We start from the raw sequence: 15,972 nt of genomic DNA on the forward strand, positions 1-15,972 counted from the left end.
AGTGCTTTAAAGGGACAGTTCACCCCCAAATCAAAAATACATATTTTCTCTCTTACCCACAGTGCTGTTTATCCATATTGATTGTTCTGGTGTGTGTTGCCAAGATTTGGATATATCATCTATTGAAATACTTTTGAGTATAATGGAACTAGACAGCACTCATCTTGTGGTGCTCAAAGAAACATCTGAAAAACTCAACCGCAGTGTCTCTTTCCAGAAATAATGACCCGGTTACTCAAGATAATCCATAAACCTTGCTGTGAGTAGTCTCACGTAGGAGCTATTTTCTTTCTACCAAAATACACCCACCAACCATTTCACCATGCAGACTGAAGCATGCACTCATGAAAGAGAGGTTTATGCTTATGACACATGGGATCATCAGCTGAGCTGTGACCTCTTGTCCATGTGTAGATGTGTAGTTTCTCTGTGTGGTGATACGGCTGGCTGGTGTAGTTCAGAAGAAAGAAAATTGGTTCTTTCATTAAAAGCTGCTCACAAACAAGGTCTCTTGGTAATATTGAGTGATTGGGTCATGAAGACACTGCTGTCGAGTTTTCGAGTTGAGCCACAGACATTACAGATCAGTCTTACCCTGTCCAATATACTAGCAACTTTGACATATCACAGCAATAGACTGAAGCAGTCCATGTGACATCTAAGTATACATGTCTATACTTTGAGCACCACAAGCCATGACATCTAGTTCTGTTATATTTGAGAGAAGGCAGACATCTCTATGACCAGCAGGTGAATTGAGGGCCTTTTCCTCACAGTCCCACTGTTGGGTTTGCTAAAGGCACCCCCACCCCTACTCTCTACGGCTGGTGTCTCCAAAACAATCTAGATGGATAAATAGGCACTACAGATAAGATGAAAATATGTATATTTGATTTTGGGGTGAACTGTCCCTTTAATCAATAATTAAATACAGGCTAAAATGTCAACTTGTACTGCTCTCTACAGTGGCAGGCTCTGTCCACACACATCATTTTTCTGCTTACATTATGTAAACATATCTGTGTATGAATCAGCAGAAGACCCTCACCCTGCAGACACACACAACACTAATGAGTACAGTCCTGAGCCTGAAACTCCACATTTGATTCCACCCATTCAAGCAGTGCACATATATTCTCATCCTGAGGTTTGCCTTGTGACCATGCAACTGGCACATAAATACATGGCCCGCTTCACACTGGCCCATCTTTTATTCAGGAACTCTTTGCCTCCCCTACTGACAAATAAATTTAATAAAACTCTCATTTTAACAAATTATCGGCTTCTACTGCCTGCTTCTCTCAAAAAAGCTTTCTATATTTTTTTCTGCCCCCTCCCAACACACTGACTCTGCTGTACTGTAGATCTCGAGCCGTGGGCGCTCCCATCCATTCCAACTGTGTTGTAATTTGGATGTGTTTCATTGCCCATAGATCTCAGTGCTACAGTCGCATTGTGTGTGTGTCGGAATGAAACATGGCTAATGCCAGTTTCCTGATGTTTTCACTCACATAAGAGCCCACACACACACACACACACACACACACATGCACATTTCCTCCCTTCATTCAACCAGTGCTTGCTGTGTACATTTCATAGACAGCTCACCTCTCCACCCAGCTCTTGTAGCTGGGAATGTCCTTGGCATAAAGCAGCTTGTTGGAGGGCGAGTCCTTCCCAAGGCGGTGTTCTGAGGTGGAGCAGGAGTCCATGAAGGTCTGGGCCACCACAGACAGACAGGCATCTGTGATGCTGCTCTTATGTATGTCAAACACAAACTGGGGGTTCTTGATCACATTCACCCAGAAACGCAGAGGTAGGCTGTGGGGAGGCAGAGAAAGAGAACAAAGCAGTTTAGAACTTTTACTTTTTCTTCAAAGACAAATAATGGCATGTTGCTGTGCTACATCTCCATTCAATTTGGTTTTCCTGAAAATTTTCCCCCTTTTCCATATTCCTACAATATGCAAGGTAAAATTACTGATTTTGTCTATGGAATCTGTTTGGTTTGGAGCGAGTGATATGTGGCTTATATAATGGCAGGTCTGTCTGAAAAGGCTGTCTGACAGCAAAGTAAAGCAGTGAAAATACTTAAACTGAGATTGTTTTGTTTTTTTTAGGTGGACCATAAGAGGCTGCTGAACCTGTCCACAGCAGTACATTGCTTAGGTTCCTACACCAGTACTCCTCTCTGCATCCTCAAACTGGGTGTGTGCTGACTGGTATCTATTGTAAGTTATACACTGATGATCCGTAAGTACCTCATACAACCCCACTTCAAGTAAATGGAACTGTCCCTTTAATATATTCTGCTGTGTTAGGCCTACTGTTATAAATCACTTCTCGATAGATTGTTCACTTCCAATAAGAGTGAGAACAAAGAGTATAAAGTAAAACAACAGTTTGTGTCCAGTTGAACTGCTCTGAGATTAAGTCCCTAAATGCCATTTTTATATTTGCTACAGCCAGTCAGGCAATAGACATGAGCATATTATGCGCCAGAAGGGGGACGAGCATTCATTCACTTTGCAAAGCTAGTACACAGGCCCTGCTGTTGCCGATGTGCTCTATTTGATGTGTGTGCTCAATTCAATAAAGCCTTTATCTTTAAAACCAGGTGGTGGCTGGCTCTCATTTTTTCCACCAGTGTCCAGGGGTCCTCGCTGGGGGCCGCACAGTGACACAGTTCATATCGCCTTGTTTGTGCAAGTGGGTCCTATTTTGTGCCTGTCCAGAATAATAAAAATATACAAGTCTGTTTATTTGCTGGGTTTGTTTCTGCCAAAATGAATAGATATAGGGCCAGCTTTATCTGTGTGTTGCAGTGAAAGGGCTCAGGTGGTATTAAGAAAGAGCTGAGTGTTACTTGGATCTCTGTATCTTTACTGTTCTCTGGGCTATGCGCTTTTAGCTGATGTGGCAAAAATCAAACAGGAAAGACACTGCAGTCTAGCCTGCATATGAGTTTCTATGTGTGGCACAATATCAAAGGATGAGGTGGAAAAAAAACCCCAAACTGAAATGCAATCATTTAAATACCACCAGTGCTCCCCCACAATCCCAGCAGGCGTTTATCCGAGCACAACCACCCACAAAGTCATTCAGATGTACAATCTAACAAAAGAGGATTTGAACTGACAGGAAGAAAAAAAAACTGCATTATTACTTCAAAATTAATCTAAGCAAAGAATAGAGTAGGATTAGGTGCAGGGATCAAAGGGATATTAACACCACTGCTGTGCCCCCTTGATTGTTGACAAACTGCCCCAGCTGCCCTCTGCTTTGAGCTATGCGCTGCTCCAATGGGGCAGAATAAAGTGATGACATGATTTAGTACTTTCGATCACCGTATAACATCTACATATCATCTATTGCGTTGAAAATAACCACAGAATTTCTTCAGCAGTTAACTCACGCAGAGTATTTTCAGGAATCTGATGGCCATGATCAGTCCTTTTGGTCAGGGATTAGGTTAAATATCAGCTGCCAAGATCAAGGGCGTCTCTGATCCGAGAGGAATTACACTGGCGGAGTCAGAAAAAAACCCTTTTATTAAAAGACTATAGCTCTGTCCATTGATTTAGTACAACGAATTGCATTATATAGTAGAAAAAAAACAGCAGCTGTACCCACTACTTTAATAGGAAGCGTTTGATAATATAAGCACTAATTTTTGCTGTAGTTTTATTTACTAAATAGTGTTTGGTGTAGGCAAATTACTTTCATGGATCAGAGTACATTGCCAATTTCAAAAGCAAGAGTACTGTTGCAGTGCTAGAGCGTGTTTGCCCATTTATAATCAATTCTACTAATCTTTAGCTTTTACTTACCAAGCTGACTAACCAATATTGACAAAACTTTCTAATTGTCAAGCAACAACACAGCCACATCACTGTAAGCTCTATTTACTGGGCCTAGTTCTAAATTTTGCAACAGGCACTAGACTGCAAATGAAGACAACAAAAAGAACACACAAGTTCATCCACACCAGCTACGTCTCCCGGCAGTCCCTCGGCAGCGTGGACCGACTGACACTTTGAGCCTCTGAATCTCCAGTTGTGGGATGTTGTCCCGGTTGTTGAAAACAGGCCTAATGAACTTGTTTGCCATTGGCAGGCAAAGGGTCACAGATGTTGTGATCCAGGGCATCCCATTCGAGGCATTACAGCCCCGACAGGGAACTGACCGAGGCTGACCTTTTTCACGCAGCGACGTAAGGTTTGAATTAACAGCTTTATAAAGGTGACCTGACTGGGCATTGTTCCAACTGGACCTCGGTAGGCAAGAAGACACGACCTTTCATGTGAATGGGAAGTTTCAATCCACCACGCAATAAGCTGTGTGCTTGGACAAAAGGCCTTAAAAATTGAGAACCTTCTGTAAATGACACACTGTACAATGAAATAATATAACAAGCTAATTATCCTAACACTAAAAGTCCTGGTGATACAGTTTACAATGTGATTGGGCTGGAATTGCAACATGACAGCAGATAGGTGGTTATCTGCACGCAGAAAAAAGAGATGTGTGAGCCAGTTTTGCACAATAATTAAAATTCTGTCTGTTGCACCCCGACATGACAAACACACGGTGCAGACGGAGACACACACACACACACACACACACACACACGCATCAAATACAGAGGAGTGAGGATGAGAGGAGACGCTGACACACTGCCGCTAATCCAAAAGATACCATCTGGAAATGCTCTAGGAGCCAGTGACTCATGCCTGCACACATTTACTGTATACGCATACCAATACACATTACAACTCTGTCACACAATGCAATAACAAGTAACATTTTAACTGAATTTTAACTTGCATAATTACAATTTACAGAGACAACGTTTTACTTAGCCCTATTGCTATTAATAGATTGCTGTAAAGAATAAACTTGGATGGTAAGGGGTAATGGATCATTTCTGGGGCTAGAATAATTCCTGTAAGCCATTTTTAGGCCTCTTTCGAGTCTTTGGCCACATTCAGACAGAATCAGGCATTGGGGTGACGATGCCGTTAGGTTGTGACAGTGGGGGCTGCAGAGACTGTTAAAAAAAACAAAAGTACTATCACAATATTAAAGGAATGTAACTTGATTATTTTCTGTTATTTTTGGATCAATAGATGAATTAAACCTGTCACAATCTTGACACTCAAGTAACATTCAAGTCTTTCTATAATGATTTTTTTCATTATTGATTAATCTATTGATCATTTTCTAATTTAATTGATAATTGTTTGATCCATAAAATCCCAAAAATGCTTGTGCAAGTTACAGAATGAATGAGGAAAGGGACCAGCAAGAAAGCTGGTAAATCATTATTTCCTGATTTTTTTCACAGTGGTTATGTTCTAAGCACAAATACAAAATCTGATTGTATTTTTAAAAAAAATGTTGGGAATGACATAAGAAGCAAACTTGTAACAATATAGGCGCTGCATCTAACATCTAATCTAACATAAAGGCAAGGATGTACAGTGATGGTGGGGAAACCCTGACAGAGAGGTGGGGGTAGCAGCTGGGTGTTGGGGCTCTGGTTGAAGTTAATGGCATGTATGATGACGATAGGCCTGGTAGGTTTAATGGGACAGGGCCCCAGGATACGAGGCGCACTGGCGTTATTATTCTCTACCATCAGACAAAATGAAGGCTTTTGTTGTAGCCAAGATTGCACTCTTTTGAGACGATTAAAGGTTACGGGTAAGCACACACAGCGAGAGGCGCAAAAGACACACACATATGCACATCCCACACAGATATCTGTGGTGGCATCAGCACAAACTGTTGTGCGCAATCTAAGTGGCTTTTTGTGATGGTATGTTATGATAAATTGCTATTCATTCACAGCCCTCTGGTGAGAGCCCATTCCATTAAAAGTCTAATGTAAGAGCGACCCGTTGTGCTCTCAGAAAACACTTAACAGACACTGCAAATGGCCCAATAACACGGACGCAGGAAAGGACCAAAATTAGGACCATAGCGTAAAGTAAATAGTATTTCCCCCCTTCTTTAGCTTCTCCCTTCCGATTCCTCCCTCCATCTCTTTATTTGTCCCTTGATGCACATCAATTTTATCCTCCTATCTCCATGGTTCCCATGGGCCTTGGGCTGAGTGATGCATGCTGGGATCTTGGCAGAGGCCAGGAGGCTAATGAGATATTAGTGTGTGTTTAACTCCCACTGAGTTCACTTCCCTTTCTTCACCTTTTCATTTCTCTCCTCACTGCGTTCCGGTGCACTGTTGGTTATTTAACCCCTACCAACCTCTTAAGGTGGACTCACAGAGGTCACTACGGTCTAAATTAATCAGTAGATATTAATTTAGAGGTGCACTTCCTCTACCTGGGAGCATACATTTGTCACTATGGAGATTTCCACAGTGACAGGCGTTTTTTGGCCCAGTTATCCATGATAATAGATGGTGAGTCTTGGCAGCCAATTGGATTAGCCCCTTGTGGTTGGCTTTAATGAAGATTACACGCCCCTGTGGTTAATGGATATTAGGAAGGGAAGAGGCGTGTGGTGAAGCTTGGCACTGACACAGGGCAATACCAGAGCAATGCCATGTGAAATGTGCCAAAATGTACTGATTATGTCTGCAGTGCCTTAAACAACAGTGCAGAAAGAAAAGGCCACAAACTGAGCCGACGGCGCCACACTGGTGAACAAATAATCAATTCATTCTTCTGTCTATCAAAGATCCAAGGAACTGCCTCACCAGTTTCATGACCAGAGCCCATTCTGTCTTTTCTGTGTACACTTTTCTGTTCCTGCAGACATGTGTGCATGCTAAAACTGCTCAACTCACCAGTTGCTCTTCCATGTGTGTCGGACATGCGGGTCATGGATGTTGTGTTTGTCGGCCTGCTCGTCCAGGAAGTCAAACATGTATTTGATGGCCAGTGGCAGGGCGCTGCCTCGATGAGCTGTGCTGAAGATGGTCTCAAACAGGTCATCCACAAACTTCTGTAACGTACCCTGCAGAGGAGGGAGAGGAGAGATAGAAAACTTATCATATGAAGGCCTAAACCAGGTCTTTTATCATGACAAAAACAATAATGACGAAGAAGAATGATTGTGAGTTCAAATCCTGGATGAACCTCCTCTTGCCTGCAGAGAAACTGGAATAAGATTACAAATTATTTTAGTCCATGTGTTTCCAGGTCTCCATGGTGGAGAGGAGCTCGTATGGCTCAGGTCCCTCGGGCGACACCTGACGTTGTTCACAGTCCCCCTGATCCACATTCTTGGAAATTTTGTCATCAAAATTTGTTTTATTGCAACTCCGCTGTTCTGCTCTGTGCACATAACGCACGTCTGCCCATCCTGTCTCTCCCTGAGGTTTTTAAAAGGGTTAAAAGGGTTTTTTGGGTGTTTTTCCTCCTACAGGACAGCAGGTGTTGCATGCTGTACGGATCGTGAAGCCTCTTGAGGCAAATTGTGATTTAAGATATTATATAAAAATAAATTGACTTGCCTGACCATTTTATTAATATGTAATGATGAACCCCAATAAACATATTTAAAACAAAACAAAACCAAGAGTAATAACTTTTATGGAATATGAAAATGTGCAGAACTGTACAGACATATTACAATTTCAGTATGTTAGGTCAGTATCTATACTGAACGGGAATTCACAGAACCAGTAAATGAGATTGTCTCTGTCTAATACATTTTGCAACATACCAGTGCCAACTGTTGTCAGAGAGATTGGCATAAACTTGTGTATCTTTTACCTGTGTGAGTTTATGAGTTGTGTAGTGCATGTCCCTTAGCTGCGATGTTTATGTGCGACTCCTATCTCACAGCCCTGGCCTCTAAATCTGCTTGCAGCTTTGATGGGGGAAATTGTTATTTCACAGCTGACTTTTAATAATATCTGGGAACAGGAGGCGCATCTCCTAAGCCTCTTTGTGCTGCCGGATTAGCTCCCACACTGCACCATTGACCCTAATTTGATTTAATGTTGGCGACTTTAAGGAGGAGGAGGAGAAGAGAGAGGAGAGACAGAGAGTGAGAGAATCTAATCCTCTTGTAAAGAATGAGCTGATGGGATGCACGGGAAAAGGCGAGAGCGAGGGGATGGAAATGAAACGACAGAGGTTTCCTATCAGGAGAAGAGGCCATTGAGTGTGGCAGATGAGGTGTGTACAGGCACTGGCAAATAAAAATCCAATTTGGGTTGGAGCGGGTGACCGAATCACCGAGTCAAGAGAGGTAGAAGAGAGTGGGAGGGAGAATCCTGTTAGTCCAACAATCACGGCTATAATTCTAATGTGGCCCACATTCCCGACAGCTTATCGTTTTTCTATGAAGATGGAATCTCATATCTCTTTATCAAGCCCACGTGCCGTCCCAGTGACACTCTGCATTAGCTGCCAATGTGTGGATGCATATGTGCTTGTGTGTGTACAGATACCAAAACCTGCGTGTGTGCCTAAGCGCTGTGACATTTTACGTCATCATCTATCTCAAGGGGGACTTCTGCATCAACACTGTCATCGTCAACAGGGTTCTCTTGTTCCCCGGTGGAGCTGAAACTGCCAACACACCCCCGCCTCCACGACCATCTACCCCGTCATTAGGCCGCACTCTAAACACAATGTGTCATCTGGATGTTATGATGCCGTCTGCCTCCACGTTGAAAAGAGAGGAGAGCAAATAATCAGAACGGCGGGGATGGAGCCTGAAAACAGAAATAGAGAGATGAAGAAGGATACATGGTGAGGTAGAGATGGACACACACACTCTTCGCTTTCCTTCCCTGTGCCCCTCTGCTCTCCACACACATGAACATGCCCCGTACCCACACTCAGTCAGAGTGACACTGATGGAGCTAATATGAGAGACGTCAGCAGCGTTGCCAGGGAGAGGTATTTATTGGCAAGGTGAAAGCCAAACGCAGTCAATTACACTGCCTGTCTGCCCAATCATTTCTCACCAAGAAAGATGGCCGGCCAAGATAAACTGGTTATTTCACAAAAACAATCCATCTGGAAAGATGATGTGCTGTCTGCAGTCAGAAGCCACCTTCCTGCTCTCTGGAATGGGATAATGGCAGGGAAATAGAGCGGCTCACAGAGGCCACGAGGTGACATGTGTGCACGTGTGTTGGTGCGTGGAGGCTACATGGTGTGTGTCATGGTGACGACTGCTTCATCCTCCCCTCCTGCCTCCTGTTACGTTTGTTTGTTTATTAGTTTCTCTCATATGTGGCCTATCATGTCCTGTTTCACAAACACTGTCATACCTCTTTTGCCCTCTTGTTGTCACTGTCTCAGTTATCCGCTTTAATTGATCGCCTGATTTTGCTCATCTGCCCACACATCTGCACAGTTATTAGTTCGGCCAAATATAAACAGAGGGAAGTGATCAGCTGTTTGTCTGCTTAGCCTGTGATGTCTGTGTTTCAACACATTTCCTCCAGTAACATTTTGGTTACTCTTTCAGGAAGAAATAATAATTTCTCTTAGAAATAAAAAGTTGAAAGAAATAAAATGCACTTTTTTAGTTCAATACGTACAGGAGGTTTTCCCGTCCAACTTTCTTGGTCTTGTATGACTAGTAGCTTTTAGTAGCTAATGCTAGCCGATGTTGTAAACTTTTGACAGCTATGCTACATAATTGCCACCTGTTGTCACTGTCTATTTTGATGAAGAGAGAGAAAGACAAAAGGCATTTTGAGTCACCCTTCCCTTCCAGGCATGTAGGTGAACCTGTGGTGGAAGTGAAACTTGCAAAAAATGTGTTTATCTTTTCTTGGATACTGTAGAAACATGGCGCTGCAAACAGTTTTGGCTGCACTGAATCAGACAATGCCACGCTGATTTGCATTAAAATTTGCCAAGCTGTACCTAGTCACGCCCAAGATGGACCAAGGGGCACAAAATGTGCCCAACCCATGATAAGCTCCTTCCTCCCCCTCAAACAAGTGTGTGTTGCAAGACATAACTCATGTGAGAGCAGGAGAGCAGAGAGAAAGAGGTTTATAAAAGTCTCAGTGTTCAGCTCTCAGTACTCTTGTTGCTTCTTAATGAATCTCTGTGGTCTGTAGTTTAGTTTCTCTCCCCCATCGCTGTTTGTTTATTTTACTGTTTTATGCTCACGTTTAGCCACATAGGAGGCATGTTAAGTTACCACTGATAAAAATAAAATAAGCATTTAATTTCATATTAAAAGCTTTTAAATAACAAAATAATCTGGGACATTTATTGTGAAATATTTGTAGGAACGGAAGTGTTTATTTGACATTTTACAGCCATTTAACCCAGACTAAATTTGTCCTATGTGACATGTGAGTTTCATGCGGTCAGCTAAAGCCCTGTTGACTGTATGTGTTTACTGCGTTGAGGCACTCCATTTTAGACTCCTGCCAATGTGTATTTACATCACATACACAGAACTGAGCCGATGTTCTCTTTGTGAACCGCTAAACAAAGGCAGGCAGTGGATCAAAAAAACAAACTGAAATGTTCCCGAATCAAAAAATTACAGGCTGAACACTTTTCAGATCATAGCCTCTCTCTTTCTTTTACCTTGGCTGTACGGCTCTGTCTACGTCTGATAGAGTGGATGTCTTGATGAAAAAAAGAAAAAGAGGGAGGTGGTGGGGAAATTTGCATTCAGCTGTTGGATCAAAGTCACATTTCCCTTCAAACCAAATTAACTGTTTTTTTTTTCTCTCTTTTCTGGGGGCCATTGTCGCGAGGCACATTCAAAGAGACTCATTTTATAGCTATTTCTATTTTTGCCTGATCATTTTTTTTCATTACAGAAACACCTTCACGAGCTTCATGGGTCTTTTCTTCTTTACCCTTTTTGATATGCTGCCGCGTCAACGCAACAGCAATGAAAAGAGAAAACAAACAGAAATATCTATTTTCTCTTTCTCACCTGAGGGGATAGAGGAATACATTTGAATAATCTTTTCCACTGAGATGACTCATCCAAAGTAAACATGAATATTTAAATAAAATGAGGGTTTTCTGAGTCATAGTAACGCAGGGTGAAGGTTATAATGACCTTTTAGCCTTTCACCTGCTGAACTGCTTCAGAAAAAAACGTACAGCAGTTAAAAGTGTAACTGTTTTTTGCTATAAATCATATGCCCTACAAAATGCACGAGAAATAAGTCACCAGATAGTATGTCCCAGTACCAATGAATAAACAAACTGACAAAATGTAAGATTGGCTCACCTTGGTAGCCAAAAGTCGTGTCAGGTAGATCTCTGAGACCATCTTGCTGCCGCGGTCACCCTCCTTCTGGTCTCCATGCTCATGGTTCTTCACCAGGTGCCAAACCTTTACCCCACTCTCCAGGTCAGGAGTGATCATGGGAGTGCGGGAACGCAGGCTGTCAGGACTTCCAGTGTACTTGATCATGTTCTCTGTGAAGAACAACATGCATTAGTTCATGCAATGCTGATAGTCCTGATGTGTTTAAGGTCAGAAAACCACATTGTCCAATCAGTGTTTGTTTTCACCCAGAAGTTAAACCTCCATCTGTTTGTGACTATTACCTACAGTAATGTTTAATGTGAATTTATGAAAGGGATAGTTCAGATTTTTTTGACGTAGGTCGGTACTTATCCATAGTCAGTGTAGTACCTACAATAGATGGAGGTTGGCACGCCACCACTTTGGAGAAGCAGCAGAAGTATTGTGTAGAAAGTTAAGCAATGTAGTGCTGTGGACAGGGTCAGCAGCAAGACATATTGATGCCTCATAATTTTTTTTTGTCAGTTGAAGTGTACGCTGTATTCAGCATATTGACTTTGCCATCAGACAGCCTTTTCCCATGGGAAACAGCCATTATACAAGTCAAGCTCTAACTCCAACTCCATGGATGAAATCAGTCATTTCAGCTCGCAGAACAAGAAAGTTGTTGGTCTACCACTGCCTCTGTCTGTAACTCTGTTTGGGTTATTGGTGCTTTAAATTCTAGTTTGGATTCACTGTAGTCACACAATAAAATTAAAATAATAACCGACTGATGCAGCAGTAGAACAGCAATTCCCATGTTCTATGTAGTAGGAGGGTTTTAACATTTTGCTGCTGACTCCTGAGCTTCCTACAGTGGAGATCCTGTTGCTTCTTCAAGCTGGGGGTGTGCCAACCACCATCTACTGTAGCAACTACACTGACTGTGGAGAAGTACCTCATACAACCCCACAAAAAAATACCAACTCTCCTTTTAACATTTATTTACACCTTAAAATAAAAAGATGAATTTTGTTGGGTTTTCCCTTCCTACGTCTAAACACTGAGAAGAAACAAAACACATCTAAACCTTAATAAGAGCAGAGTGTGAGGAAAACAAGAAGAAAAGAAAGCAAACAAAAAAAGCAGTGCAAACACAGAAACAAAATTTAAAAAAACACCCTAAAAATATAAGCCTGTCGCTTCACGAAAGAGGCAGAGAAAGCCATAACCTGCATGTCAGCTAGAGAAGACAGTTTTTTTGGGCTTGTGGCTTCCAATTTACAGGTCTGTGAGATTGGATATGAAACTTTTAGACAGTGTGCATGGTTAATTTTTCATGCCTTCTTCTCCTGGGGACAAGACATGGCATCGCCGAGCTGACATAAAATCGAACAGGTGTCAGACGAGATGAAATATGTATGGCCCACCCAATGGCCGGAGTGGCGATGACATTTCCAAACACATGGCTCAATGAATGTTTACACAGTGTGAAAAAAATTGATCAGTGGGTGCGGTTTGGAGAGAGGAGTGGAGGAAAAAAAAAGTGTTTTTCACCGTGACAGAAATCAATCTGTCCAGAGAGAAAAGCAGGAGGAGAGAGTTCAGGGAAAAAGAGACAGCTGGAGATATCAGATACTGAGTGTATGAGTGTGCTGCTCAAAGTCCAAGTCCACATGAAACACAAATCAGAATGCTATTTACTTCTGCATATTTGTATGTTTCCTGTAAAAAACTATGGAGGCAACTATGGAGGGACTTGTAGTAGTCAACAGTGCTGAATGTGCGTGTGTGTAACACTGCACAGGTACAGCGCAGCCATTCATTAACAGGGGACAGGAAATATACTACAAAGGTACTTTGCTCGTCGGGTTTGGCTCCTGGAACCCTGAGGCTGAATCAGCCAAAGTAGCTGCATGACTAACAAGCAACAAGTAAAGCTGCCTTTCCATCTGGAAACACTGTACTGTACTGTATTCCTTGTCTAATGGTTGGTTCGCGTTTATTTTGGCATATATTGTTAATAGGGGCACAATATGATTGGGGATGTGATCTAAACGGTTTTTAAATAAAGCATTTTTAATTTCATCTCGACTTTAATTACAGTATGATCAACTAAAGTGTTTGTCTCTTCTATAGAGTGCTCCAGTGAGCAATATTTAACAGCAGCTTTATTTTAAGACCTGTGTCAAGTACTCCACGGGGCTGGTATTGTATTTTTTCAGGGACGTTGGACAAATGTGCTGTTTTTCAGGTTGTGTTGGGGGCAAGAGGATGTGAGCTGGGTCTTTGTATGCGGGAGAGTGGGTAGAATATTTATTTTGTGTTAATTATTTATTCAGAAGTTAGAAAGCTGAGGGTGCTGCGGAGTCAGGGATACACAGGAGAGAGATTTCTGATTCTATTCTGATCCAGCTCCTCGCAAAGGAGGTGTTATTTTTCTGGTGTTTCTTTTTTTCTCTTCTTGTGGTTTTTGATGGAAACATTACATCAAAGACACAAAGGTTTCTCCTTTCATGGTCTGACTCACGATGTTACACAGTGTTTGTCTTAATCTCTCTACTTTTTCTGCAACTTTCTCCTCTGCTCCACTCTCCCTCTTCGGCTCAGCAGCTATATTATATTCAGCCTTGTCTCTTTCTTCACTATTTGGCCATTGTACTCGGAAAGAGTTCAAAGTCACTCTCAAGTACCACGCCGGTTGTGAAGTGGATCACACTTGTGTTTGAAGTCAATCCTTTAAAAAAATTGTGGAGGGAGATATTCCTGGCGTCCTCCCACCCTCCCTTTTCTGTTGCACCTCGTCCTATCTGGTCTAATTTGGAGCCGAGAGAAGCGAGGTGAGACCGTATGGAGATGAGGCAATGCTAATAATGTGGCACCACATTTGATGTGTCTGAAGTGTTTGCGGACACGGAGGCCGGCCCTTTGATCAGCAACTAACTTGATGGTTTCTCAGGTTCAAGGAGACGTGGAGCAGACGGACAGGCGGAAAAAACACTGGCACATGGAAGTACTTTGAATGCTCAAGAGGCCACAACAACAGAAGAAAAAGTCCATTTGGTCTCTTGTTATGTTTGAGAAATCCTTTCAACTACTCTAAATTGTGTCTTGTCTTTCAAGGTCTGTCAGCACTGTCATGCAGGGTCCTGTCAATGCTCATCACCAGATATCAGGTGGGAGCATCCACTGCTCACGACCATTTAGTTTCCACCTGTGTTTTTTAAATTCTTTTTCTTTTCTGAGTGCTTTTAAGAATCATTTTGAGATGTGCATGACTTGGCACCTTCATGACTGAAGGCATGACAATTTAATTTAAATGACATACTTTTCCTCTGTACCTGACAAGAGGTCCATGTTGCATTTCTTTTTGATATTAAAGGGTAACTTCAGTATTTTTCAACCTGGAATATTCCAGTATTTTTGTGACGAATGGGGACAATGATTTTTAAGCAGGCAGAATGCTGCAGTTGGCAGAAGAGAATCTGACCTGCAACATCATTTTTAAGGGCAAGTGCATACACTGAAAGTGCTACAGAAGTTACCATTTAACATGAAACAATGACTATGTTGTAAGTGTTGTGAAAAATGTACATGCAGTACCAGTGTGAGTATGTGAGAAAGTGGCTCTCTGCCCCAGATAACACTGACACTTAAAGATGCACAGAAACAGGTTGACTTACCATATTTACTTGCAGAAGTTCGAGACACAGTGGAGTTGTTTACTGAATTGTACGCTGTAACTTGCTTGGGAACCAAGGCCATTACTGCATTATCAGGTACCTGAAAAACAGACATATTTTTTATGCAAATGGAAAAACAAAACCCCTTAGCAGAGATTTTATTTTTTCATTTTTGCATATTTCTAACACAACCAATCAGAAAACCCATAGATCACTGTGTTGGTGTCATTTTCTATATTTCTCTCCATCTATTCTGGTTTCATGTGGATAAACAGAATATCTTATTACCCTTATGTGCTCCATTCAGCCCACACAGACATATGATGACTGACAGGGGGGAGGGAGAGTTTAGCAGAGCATCGTAGAGGCCTGTGTGAGAGGGGACGTCCCACAGTCTCTATTCAATAATACCTTTCCTCTAGGGCTGGGTAGTGTGTGAGTGTGTGTTTGGGAGTGTGTGTATGAAGGTGTGAAGAATCAAGCAGCGTGCATGTGTCTGTGTTGGTTTATGTGTAAATAAGTGTGTGTGAATGAATGAATGAGCAAATTGTGCGCTCCTCCTTCCCCAGTCAGCCAAACAAGATTCAATTAATGCAACTGGGATGTAGTCTGTCCCAGCCAAGCGCACACACACACACACACACACACACACACACACACACACAAAATATACCCCTATTCTGCATAATCTGGCTACCCGTGCTGCTGCAGGCTAAGGCAGGGTTAATTGAAGTGATCTCTATCAGAGTGTGGGTGGATGGGACGAAGAATAAGGACCAGGGGCCTTTTCGTGCATATATCTGTGTGTGCATGTGTGTGTGTACGAACCAGGGCCTTATTAAGATTGTATCATTATTTCATCCAGTCACTCAATCTGCTCCTTACGCATAATACGTTTATATTATTGTAAGCAGGAGGCCCACTGGGCAGATCTTGTTATTCCTTTGTGGGGAGCCCCCAAACTCTCCAGCAGCCTTAAGCATGTTCCCTGATCACTGCTCTTACATGTTGAATGGATCTAAAACGAGCAAAGCACAATGGAACGTAATGAAAAGGAGGAGTGTCATTTGGGGAAATAACA

General features: G+C 42.2%; 1 protein-coding gene across 1 annotated transcript in view; it reads right to left on the reverse strand.

Moving 5' to 3' along the window:
* Positions 1–15,972, reverse strand: part of plxna4 (plexin A4) — a 311,022-nt gene that overhangs the window by 9,630 nt on the left and 285,420 nt on the right. Inside the window, exons 27-30 of the mRNA XM_084711313.1 lie at positions 14,892–14,991; positions 11,206–11,396; positions 6,815–6,984; positions 1,609–1,821 (exon numbers count right to left, since the gene is read on the reverse strand). Coding sequence (XP_084567439.1) covers positions 1,609–1,821; positions 6,815–6,984; positions 11,206–11,396; positions 14,892–14,991 — 674 coding nt within the window. The remainder of the gene's footprint in view (positions 1–1,608; positions 1,822–6,814; positions 6,985–11,205; positions 11,397–14,891; positions 14,992–15,972) is intronic.

This window comes from Lutjanus erythropterus, chromosome 22 (assembly GCF_056507025.1).
Source record: "Lutjanus erythropterus isolate fLutEry1 chromosome 22, fLutEry1.hap2, whole genome shotgun sequence".
NCBI classification, from domain to species: domain Eukaryota; kingdom Metazoa; phylum Chordata; class Actinopteri; order Lutjaniformes; family Lutjanidae; genus Lutjanus; species Lutjanus erythropterus.